At 41.9% G+C, this 11,149-nt stretch overlaps 2 protein-coding genes across 7 annotated transcripts in view; one reads left to right on the top strand and one right to left on the bottom strand.

The window, feature by feature from the left end:
* The first annotated feature begins 1,534 nt into the window (after nt 1–1,534).
* On the top strand, nt 1,535–8,174 carry LOC109469825 (dentin sialophosphoprotein-like). Of its 6 annotated transcripts, none has more exons than XM_019768542.1 (8): nt 1,535–1,628; nt 2,154–2,473; nt 2,833–3,411; nt 3,812–3,933; nt 4,137–4,220; nt 4,650–4,871; nt 5,401–5,496; nt 5,761–8,174. In XM_019768542.1, the coding sequence occupies exons 2-8, from the start codon at nt 2,158–2,160 to the stop codon at nt 6,250–6,252; spliced, it is 1,911 nt and encodes a 636-aa protein (XP_019624101.1). In that variant the 5' UTR covers nt 1,535–1,628; nt 2,154–2,157; the 3' UTR covers nt 6,253–8,174. The 6 variants fall into 6 exon arrangements, with proteins under 6 accessions (XP_019624101.1, XP_019624102.1, XP_019624100.1 ...); XM_019768543.1 differs by having other exon boundaries at nt 2,154–2,479; nt 2,833–3,400; nt 3,810–3,933; XM_019768541.1 differs by having other exon boundaries at nt 2,154–2,479; nt 3,815–3,933.
* A 160-nt stretch (nt 8,175–8,334) lies between these two features.
* Nucleotides 8,335–11,149, bottom strand: part of LOC109469655 (zinc finger CCCH domain-containing protein 18-like) — a 6,254-nt gene continuing 3,439 nt past the window's right edge. Inside the window, exon 5 of the mRNA XM_019768189.1 lies at nt 8,335–8,510. Within this exon, the coding sequence (XP_019623748.1) occupies nt 8,335–8,510 (176 nt within the window). The remainder of the gene's footprint in view (nt 8,511–11,149) is intronic.

Raw genomic sequence — 11,149 nt, 5'->3', positions numbered from 1 at the left:
GTGCAACGCAAGCTGTGGCTGGCAATGATACCACATGTAACATTAGACCACACTGACTAAATTTTATGGATGACATCCTCTGAAGACCCCCAAACAAGTGCGAGCGGGTGAATAAAAAATTCCTGCCCAAAATAAAAATGCCACTAAAGCACAGAAATACAGAGCTGATATTGTGAATTTACATAGCGACTTCTATGACAAGCTGGTATATGCTGGCCTTCTTGAGCTGGTATTGTAATGAGTTCCGTGGAGCTTCAGTAGCCTGGGTACCGTCCTCCATAGTTACAGTTCAACTTACACAGGCTCCGTATTGTCGCTAGCTAGGCACAAGGACTATGAAGGATGGCACCCAGGCTGGAACCTTGGAGGAGGTGATTATTTGGGTTGTTTTGAGAACAGGCAAAAGTCAATGCGCTCTTGGATGTCATCCATAAAATTAAATTGGTGTGGCCTTATGTGACTTTACTTTTTCTTTAGGCCAAGTTTGTCAGTGAACAACATTAAGAATGATTTGTGTCTGTTCTGAGGAGCATGTGTTTCTAGTACTAGTAATAACTGGCCGCTTGATGTCAGCCTTATTGTTATCTTTGGGAAAATGATACATCCAAATATTCTACATACTTCAAAGGGATCTGTCTATACATGTTGATAGCCGTGGCGACTATTGATTCGGGCTTACATTGCATTACCCTCAGCAATAGTCGTGGAAAGATCCATTGGCAGAACTGCACATTTCCCGTTGGCTGCTCGATGCTCCGTTTTTGACCCGGTTTTTTGCTGTCCCGAGCTTCCCTACAATATAACTCCACAATTGGCCGGGTTGCCGATGTTTAGATCAGCCTAAATATTCCACAGCGCGACAGAAAAGTAGTAAAATAGCTAGTCGGCACAAGCTGGCGCCATCTTGGATATAGTCGGGAATGTCCGCTACCGCCGTCGGGAACGCTCGGTAGCCTTTCCGGTTATAATCGGAGAGCTTTCGGTCGCGCTTCGGTAATCGTGACGCTACCGAGCGTTCCCGACGGCGGTAGCGGACATTCCCGACTATATCCAAGATGGCGCCAGCTTGTGCCGACTAGCTATTTTACTACTTTTCTGTCGCGCTGTGGAATATTTAGGCTGATCTAAACATCGGCAACCCGGCCAATTGTGGAGTTATATTGTAGGGAAGCTCGGGACAGCAAAAAACCGGGTCAAAAACGGAGCATCGAGCAGCCAACGGGAAATGTGCAGTTCTGCCAATGGATCTTTCCACGACTATTGCTGAGGGTAATGCAATGTAAGCCCGAATCAATAGTCGCCACGGCTAACATGTTGACAGCTTTCTTAGCTGAACTCCCCTAATGTTTCAATGGTTTGATCCGTTATGAAGATCTGGCTATCTTGTTCCCAGCTTTAGTATTAATTTTATCCAGATTCACTTGATTTCTTTCGGTCATCTTGCACAGTCTATTTTCAAACCTTCTATTATTTATTATTTTATGAAATACCTGTAGTGGGATATCGTGCCAGTCCACTAATTAATAAACGGACCTGGGAACGAGTTCCGAGAAAGGTCAAAGGTAACGTTCTGTGTGGCGCCATTTTTGGAGAACGGTAAAAAAAAGCTGCCAACTGTCAGCGGAAAGGTGAGGAGATATTTTCCTGGTTTCTGATGATTTTGTATCACTTAAGCTACTGAATTGTAGATGGGATTGCAATCATTTTCCCCAGAACGTTACCAGATATACAGAATCGTTGGTATATGTCTCTCCCCGAAGGACAGAAAGAAAGTTTCGATTCCTCGGCAAATTATCTTTAGATGGGGAGGGGGGCACCGGTACCTAGGAATTTTTCATATTTACTGGGTCCTCTTTCCCTCAATAGAGTCTGAATCCTGTTTATTTCCAATGAATATTTGCCGAAAATTGTGAGACATTAGTATGGTGGCTAGAGTCACAAATTCATATAAAAATCAGAAATGACCTGGCCTAACAAGTTATAACGTAAACGTAAAAGTAGACCTAGATTAACCTAGAATACCACACAGATAGCATCAGGTGGAGACTAATGCTATAGAGACATACAGTTGTCAAAAATAAGATCTGTTCAACCTAGAGATGATAGAATAGACTAAAATTGGTCTCCTAAATGTGTGTGTTCTATTTCGTCAGAACTATGGGGAAGAAGACCCAAACACGGACTTCCCCAGTCACCTCGGCAGCAGGGAACTCTCCACCCACTATCCCTGACGGTCCTGACATGAAAGGTCTGTCCCACACCTCCCCACGTGACAGGAAACACAGGAGCAGGGGACGGGAGAAACATGCCGGAACCCAAGAACAGCAAAACACATCCACAAGACGAAAAGCAGCTTCAACTGTGGTTAAAGAAGAGATGGGCACTTCCGATGGCACAGGTGCAGCTGGGAGGGGGAATTCATCAAGGAAGAGAAGGAAGACAGGGCCTGGGGAACAAGGTCAAGGGGACACAGGTACAGGTAGTAGTGATAAGTGTTAACTAGTTGATTTTCATACTATTTTAGTGAGAAGAGTGATGGATGTCACTTCCACATGTCCAAGAGTAATCCCCATAATTTATCAAATACATGTAATAAGAGTTTGCCTTGTCTTGGAATAAGGTACATGTACTTAGACGTACTAGCTTTCTTCCAGGAGGCCTCAGACAGATCTGAGCCTCCTTGCTTTCTTTCATTGCCTACAGTACCTTCGCATTTGTGTGTGTGTGTGTGTACTTAAATAGTTTATCTGAATTTTGTACGAATTTTCCTTATCAAATGGTTCATATATTTAGAGCTTGCCATTTTCAGTGCAAGATGACTCTTTCTTTCAGATGAGAACAATGCTGCAGTAGGAAAACAGCATTCTGACAAGAGTACACAAAAAAGAACAGTAAGAACTGAAGCACATCCAGCAACACCCGGAGGTGCACAGGGACGTGGCAGGGGCAGGAAAAGGAAAGCCCCACCTGGTGGTGCTTGGAGGAATGACAACAATGCTGATAAAACTGTACATACAGGTGATAGTTCTGGATCCAGACCCTCACGAAAGAAAAGACGGCACAGCAGAGGATCATCACCTGCACAAGGACGGTCGTCGACAGAGGGTGCAAGTTGTTCCTCTGAAAAACCTGCAACCTCTGATGTACAGGAAGTTGCAGCTACGTCAAGGACTTCTAGCAAATCAAAGGAAGACAAGAAGAAAGGAAGAGCTGGAAAAGAAAAGGATTCTTCCCCTCAAACCAAACCTTGTAAAGGTAACAGAGCTGAAACCAAAGTGACAGGCAAAGATGGTGGTACAGCAGATATCAGCTCAAGTGCCAAAGGGCAGAAGAGGAAAAAGAAGAAGAGGAAGGGATCAAAAACAGAACTGGGCACAGAGGAGGCTAGAGGCACAAAGACAGAAACTACAGGTACAGTAAAGAACAACACAGAGTACATGAAATTCCTGTAAGTTATTTAGGAAAATGTCCACTGCCAACTCCTGCCTTTTTTTGTGTGTGTGGACCTCTGCAAGGGACATAATATTTCGAGCTGATCAACCTTTTCTAGCTCCAAGGTCTGACACCTGAGTGATGTAATGTTGCACAATTTCTTTTCCAACATTGCCATTGAAAATATAAGTGTCCTTATGCAAGTTTCACCTCGTTAACTGTATTGTATAAGTTGGATCACAAGTTGCATCACCCTAACTTTTTCAGGACTGGAACAGAAAGCACAACATTTTTTTCCTAGGCCTTGTCAAAGAGCAATACAGTGTACATGAATATGAACGTGCATACACACACTGATTGTATTGCATGTCGTCTTTAGCAGAGGCAGTTGAGGCTGAGAAATGTGCCATCTGTCTGGAGGAGTTGACAGACCAGCGTGTGGGAACGCCTGCCTGCTGTCGCCACTCCTACTGCCTGGACTGTATACAGACATGGGCACAGGTATGGAACACCTTTTTTATCATGTTTCAACATCTGTGTGGATGAGTAGTAAGATCCATGTGTAGCAGTAAATGTCACATTTGCAGCAAATAGTACAACACTCAACAGCAGATTTTGTTCCATACTGTAACCAAAAACAAAGATGGTGACAAAACAAACCTACTGTTGGCCACAGATACATCAAGCATGTTCTTATTCCACAGAGGAAAAACAAATGCCCGGTTGACAACAAAACGTTCCATGAGATTGTTGCCCGAGAGAGACTAGGAGGTGCCATAACAGACAGGGTAGGTGATCTGTGTAAACTTCATTGACAAACAGCACGTATATATCATGTATGTAAAGTTAAAACTTTTGGTCAAACACAATAAATTCTCTCACCTAAAGCTTTTGACCAGTCACTCTGGTCTTCCTCAGTAGACTGACCCAGTGAGGCTTGTCACGTGGCTTCTTTGAAGTGTGACGCCAACACTGGGTCAAAAGTATCTGGTAGATGATGTCACGGTTAGGTGAGAGAACTTTTTGTGTTGGACCAAAAGTTTTAACTTTAAACATGTTACTACCAACACAGATGAACTTTCATGGTTATATCATATGTTGTGTTTCGGTAATAATAAACAACAGTAGTTTGTTAATAGCAAATGATACCTTTCTAATTTTGGTTTATGTTGTAATTGTTGTTACTGGTACATCATGTTTACTCCCTGACCCGTCAGATCCCAGCCCCTGACAGAAATGAGGTCCATCCTGAAGATGATGATGACCTGTTCACCATCAACATTGACGGGGAGGAGGTGAACATCTTGGAACAGCTGAACGGGTACTTCCTCAGGTACCAGGAGGGGTGGGACCACTGGGCCGATGGTGATGATGATGATGATGATGAGAGTGGCTGGGTGTCAATTGATGAAGATGGTGACGACAGTGATGATGATGATGTATGTACTTAAAATGTATTTGTTCTATCATTGTATATTATCGTATGTTCATTAGGTACATTGTATGTACACATACAAAAGTCTATATGTACATGTACATTGTTTGATTATACCGTACTTTATCGCAAAGTTGTTAGCCAGGGTACAATTGAGGAAGCCAGTTCAAGATACTAGTAATTTTTTTACTGATATCTCATAAGCAGGTGTTAATTAGGGACATTTTGCAAGATGAATGGTGAGAGAGGTTGCAAACAATAGAGTATTTTATCAAGCAGTACCCTCATCTCCCTGTTTCACTTCAATTACCATCTACCAATGTGAAGTTTGCATAAAATGCTCACCATTAATTACATAGCAAGTTTAAACTGTAATTTTTAATACAAGAATTCCACCACTTCTTTGATGTCACACCCCCCTTCTGTCTGATGGTGTCTACCAGGTTTTCACATACATGTGTACTAGTACATGTATAAATAACACTTTTGCTAGAAATTTAGAAAATTTATTTTCCTTGTATCTGCTGTGTCAGGATGAAGATGATAGTGATGAGGATTCATACAGTGATGACACCAGTGAGGAGGAGAGGGACGACAGTGACGGTGGCAGCTATAGTGCATCCGAGGGGGTGAGCATTTGGTCATCTTTTCTCTTCTTATACAAGCCACACCAATTTCATTTCTTCATTCTTACACATTTGTATAACAAATACAGAAGTGGGGTACATTCAAGTGTTAATTCTGTACCTTTAATGTACAAAAGATGATGCATTGGTATACTGTACCACTGGTGTTACTCCGACAAAAAAGGATGGTGAGTGAAACTGCGTATACCGACTTATTTCCCATATACTTGATGGTGACAATGGAGGATTGTTTTGTCTGTTTTTCAGGACTGGGATACCTTTTTTGATGACAGTTATGAAGGCAGTTATCGCGGAGGTAGTTCTCCCGACCTCGACAGTGACAGTGACAGTCATGACAGCAGTGTGGATGATGATGATGATGATGAGACCCCGTACGGTGGTTACGGTGATTATGGACCACCTGATGACTACAATGCCAGCAGTCCCTACAGTAACCAGGATGGTTCATTTGAAGAAGCCTCAGGTCACGACGATGACCAAAGTGGCGATGATGAAAATGGGGATTATTACAATGATGGCTACAACAATGAATATGGTGATGATGGTTATAACGCCTCTTACGGTGGCTATTATGACCCTGTATACCACGATTCTTTTGAATTTGGTGGCTATGACCATGGGTACAATGACCAAAGCAATAGTGGAGACTACTATGATGATGGGTATGGTAATGACTACAGTGATAGTTATGACCAGGATTCTAATGACGACAGTGATAGCAGTAGTAGTGACTGGTGATACCTGTAGACATCGAATATTTCTTGCAGAAAAGTTTCACTTCTTGGATAGATGGAATACAACCAACATTATATCACTTCTTACTGTCACACATAGCAGAATATGGCCTACCGAACACTGCCAAACTCCCCCCACCATGGTTGGGAGTAATTGTTGGGAGCAACATCGGCTGTGGTTGGCTGGCATTCGGCAAGGTTGGCTACTGTTTGCCTGCACCAACAGTAATACATGTATGGGCAAATACCTGCTGTTACTTGTTAGACTACTCCAAAAGTTCAGCCAACTTTGCTTTGAACCTTCCCCTGGCCACCAACAGTTGGTTTAGTGGCCAGGTGAAGGTTCTGAATGTGCGATAGAAGCTTTAGTAGTTTACTTTTGTTAATCTTTTACAGAACAGTCATGGTATAACGTTTAGACTGCATCACTTTGTTCAACAGTTGGCATAATTAAATGGTTGCAAAGTACAAACTATCTCACATTTTTCTTGTACATGAACTTGAAACATATAGTGAAATGGAGTAAACTTTAGGAGAGGAGAAACTAGAAGTTTGATATTTTCAGATTTGTTGTCAAGTTGATAACAATGTACATGTATACAGTTACCTACATTGTGTAACATTTTGGCTTTTTGTCAGCATTGGTTCAAGCAGCAGAGTGAAACATACTATGATTGACTTAAGTCCAGTGTTCTAGCCAGCCTGGAGTCAAAACAGACACTGGCTGGAGCACTACTGCTTGTATCTTTCTGTCAGCTTTTTCCTCTGAAACTTGAAAGAAATGTCAACTATATTTAAGGAGCTGCCAAATGTGCCATCTTCTCAATTACTTATCAAATGTACACTCTTGCTACTAAAATTTTATGTCAGAAGAAAGATAAAGTTGCAAAATTAGACTTGATGTCTTTTGAATCTTGCTTATGTTTTCTATACCATATTGTACATCCAAGTCTGTTTATAGTAAAGAATTAAAACCACTATCAAGAAGCAAAAAAGACACATTCACAAAAGTCAGAACATAAGTTTTTTTATGTAACAAAACTGTTATAAATGTTATAATCAATGCCTTCAACATAAACTCTGTGTTGCTGAGACTTTCCTCAGTAGTCAGTTTGTGATAGTCAAATGTAACAAAGTTCAGTCAAGAAATAGATAACCTTTGAAAATAAGTTGTGCAGAAACTTGGAAGGATTGGGTCTTTGTGAGTTTAACTTTAAACTTAGTTCAATTTTTTGTCCAAGATATTCAAAGTTCTTCAGTATTTCATGCTTCAGCTTTTTTTCCTTTAGTATTTTCTTCCACCCTTATGATCATAAGCCTAGAGCAATCAATTGTCACATATCGGGAAGTCAAGAAAATTCACCCATTTTCAGCCCAGCAACACAAAGCCTGTGAATGATGTGATACAGCACTTTGGTCAATTGTGTATTTCTGTCCACACACGACTCCACTGTATGGCAAACTAATACAAGCTACCAATTCAAGTGACACTTAAAACAAAGATGCAAAACATTTGTGAAAAGCAAGTTTTCCCCCAAAAAGCTATCATATAATATACACATATTTCTTACATCTAACAGATCTTGTCTGTACCACATTGCCATTTCTTACTTTTTTTTTCAACAACTGAAACATTCCTTTAGTTACATGGCATACTCATAAGGTCATACATGTATATGCTCAACAAAGAGTCCTGACATTACTACATAAACTCTAGTGCCATGTCAACTTTAATTGTCATGATAAATAATATGTGAATAATGTTAATTTATTTATAGTACTTTTATCATAATTTGGCACAAAAAAAGTGTAAACATGTATAATACTCATCTTTCGCTGTAAACTGAGTTTTCCAGACAACATAATACTATGCAATCTGACAGCAGAAATACAACTGATGCATTCAAACTTACCAATTTCTTAACACATAGCACCGGGCACCCTGTACCTAGTTAGTAAGTATCAGATATACTAACGGTAGTACATGTACTAGGACTTGAATCACTCAAAACTGATGTAACCAATCCTAACAATTCCATCATAGTTATCATCACTCCAGTGTTCTGTATGTTGGTTGTCTGAGTGCTCATCTAGACGAGCCAGATTCCCCTGTGTATCGCCCAAATGTCTCTGTCCGTTCACCTGGTCCGTTGGAATAATGAGCAGACCCAGCGCCCCAATAGGCCACTGCAGCCTGTGAACCTTCGTCATCCCAACTTTCTTGGTGGTCATCCCACTCCTCTGAATCATCACCCCAATGCACTGCAGAAAAATCCGCAAATTCCTCTTGGTCATCGTCCTATTGCTACTGGTCATCGTCCCAATGATGTGAACCGTTACCATGAATCGTCATAATTTGACTGGTCATTCCCCCAATCTCCAGAATCATTGTCCCAGTGCCCCTGACCATCGTCCCAGTGCCCCTGACCATCGTCCCACTGCCCCTGACCATCGTCCCACTGCCCCTGACCATCGTCCCACTGCCCCTGACCATCGTCCCACTGCCCCTGACCATCGTCCCACTGCCCCTGACCATCGTCCCAGTGCCCCTGACCATCGTCCCAGTGCCCCTGACCATCGTCCCAGTGTCCCTGACCATCGTCCCACTGCCCCTGGTTATTGTCCCTATGTTGTGAACCATTGGCATGCATATAAAAATTGTGCACATCCCCAATGTAAATCTGACGATTATTATCATCATAATTCCACTCGTCATCCCAGCAACTTTCAGAACCATCATCCCAACTTCCAGAAAAATCGCCCCAACTTCCAGAACCATCGTCCCAACTTCCAGAACCATCGTCCCAACTTCCAGAACCATCGTCCCAACTTCCAGAACCATCGTCCCAACTTCCAGAACCATCGTCCCAACTTCCAGAACCATCGTCCCAACTTCCAGAACCATCGTCCCAACGCCTCTCATCATAACCCCAGTTCCCTGGACCATGATAAACTTGCTGACCATTATGGGGATCCCTCTGATTCCTGGGTTCACTCCTGTTCTGTCCTGCCAGTAGCGGATTGTAAGGCTGGTTGCCAGCTGGTACTACCGGTACTCCATTTCTATTGCTTGTATTGTTCTAATGGTAAAGACAGTGGGATGGAAGGAAATCAATTCATAGGAACTATAGCACCGTGAAGCAACAGTTTTACAGTGATAGGTTTTACTAGCATGAAAATCAAGCTGTGTTGGCAATACATGTATATAGATATATCATATATGTATCATATTCCTGTTCAGAAAGTTGACAGTTGTGATATATGCATTTTGAGGCACCCAAGTACATGACCTCTAAAACACAAAACTATATATTTCAATCTGAATAGTTTCTTTGAATTAATCAACTATGTCTTATGACACAAGAGGTACAATACATTTGGTCAGTAGGACTGGTGAACACACGACACTTCACAGTAATGACATAATCACTCATTTTGGATAACATCTACACAGGACCAAAAGTAAGAAGTGCATACAAATACACAAGAACAATGTGAGTTTTTTGAATAGCTAAACAGATCTCTTGAGCAAGTACTGGATATTGCAATAAACTTGTGGAGTTAATAACAAGATTGCAATTGGACAACACTAAATGTTGTGAGCAATGTGGCTTGAGTGGGCAACCTTGGCCTCAAAAACAAAGGTGATATGTTAAGACTGACTGTGGTGGGTTAAGAGGACTGTAGTATCGAACAAAATGTTGAATGCATCATTCTGTATATGGTGATCTACTGCACTGTTGCATGGGTGTGATGATTAACAGATGTGAGAAAGAAATAAAACAAGTTATAAACTACAGTAACTACAGTTCACCGTGCAGGTTTAGTACCATGCAGTAGCTCTTCACCACAGGGCAGTTACCTTAACCACAGGTATTTTAATATCCTTCCCATCTTTGCTGTACGGTAGAAGTGTCTGGAACTGTTTGTTGTCTATTGGGCAGGTTTTCCTCCTCTGTTGGACAGAGTAAAAGTATAAAAGTAAAACATAAATATCAATCCTGAAAAAAACATGTAACAACATGAGGAAAGAACAGTCATGAGAGACCTAGAGGACATGGGTTTCAGATGGAAGGGAGCAAAAAGGCAAGTGCTGGACAGAAGAGAGTGGAAAGCAGTGTATACAGCAAAAGGTGAGTGCTAAAAAATCCTTTGAGGACTCCTAGCTAGATAATTCTAAAGTGTAAGACAGCCGAGGCCTGGGAAAAAATGCTATGTTTCCTGTTCCCCTACTGACCCAAGAAAAAACTTAATACAAGTGTCCTCATGCAAATTCCACTGTACTGTAAGTGTAACAGTTGGGTCACTAGAGATTGCCAAGTCTAAAAAAGAAGTCTAAAAAAAGATTGCCAAGTCTAAAAAAAGGGTTTCCATGACGACTTGTCCCCAAACCCACAAGGAAGGAACAAGCCCGATGGAGGTACCTGTATTGGGAGAAGTCTTGTCAACTGCAGGAGAACTACTACAATATCAACGCTCAATGTTAGAACATTAAAGGAAGCAAGATGCAGAGAGGAGTTGGCAACCAACCTTAGCTTGTATGAAATTGACGTTCTGGGAATCCAGGAGCACCGTATAGTACACGAGGAAGAAGTAAAGCACGAGGTCATCAACGGTCAACAGCTCATAACTACATCTGCAACCAGAAACCAGGCTGGAGCAGCTGTAGGAGGGGTAGGGATTATGCTCGGCTCAACAGCAAGCAGCTCACTGGCCAAGGTTACAAAAAACACAGAGCGGATACTAACAGCAAGCTTCCAGGGGAACCCAGTAGCAAGTATCATTGTCACTTACTGCCCAACCAACACTGCAGATGAGGATACAGTGAAGGCTCACTATGAGGACCTGGCAAGAGCCATTGAAGCCATTCCAGCCCATAACCTATTACTGGTAATAGGGGA

Source organism: Branchiostoma belcheri, unplaced genomic scaffold (genome assembly GCF_001625305.1).
Source record: "Branchiostoma belcheri isolate BF01 breed outbred unplaced genomic scaffold, Haploidv18h27 scaffold21, whole genome shotgun sequence".
In the NCBI taxonomy this organism is placed as follows: Eukaryota; Metazoa; Chordata; class Leptocardii; order Amphioxiformes; family Branchiostomatidae; genus Branchiostoma; species Branchiostoma belcheri.
This window is presented reverse-complemented; position numbering and strand designations above follow the sequence as displayed.

What these genes read in the sequence shown, in the direction of transcription:
- LOC109469825 (XM_019768540.1), top strand. Translation starts at nt 2,158, where the DNA reads ATGGGGAAGAAGACCCAAACACGGACTTCCCCAGTCACCTCGGCAGCA. An exon ending in GTATACAGACATGGGCACAG is followed by an intron (nt 3,934 to 4,136) that starts GTATGGAACACC and finishes CTTATTCCACAG; the next exon opens with AGGAAAAACAAATGCCCGGT. An exon ending in GCTATAGTGCATCCGAGGGG is followed by an intron (nt 5,497 to 5,760) that starts GTGAGCATTTGG and finishes TCTGTTTTTCAG; the next exon opens with GACTGGGATACCTTTTTTGA.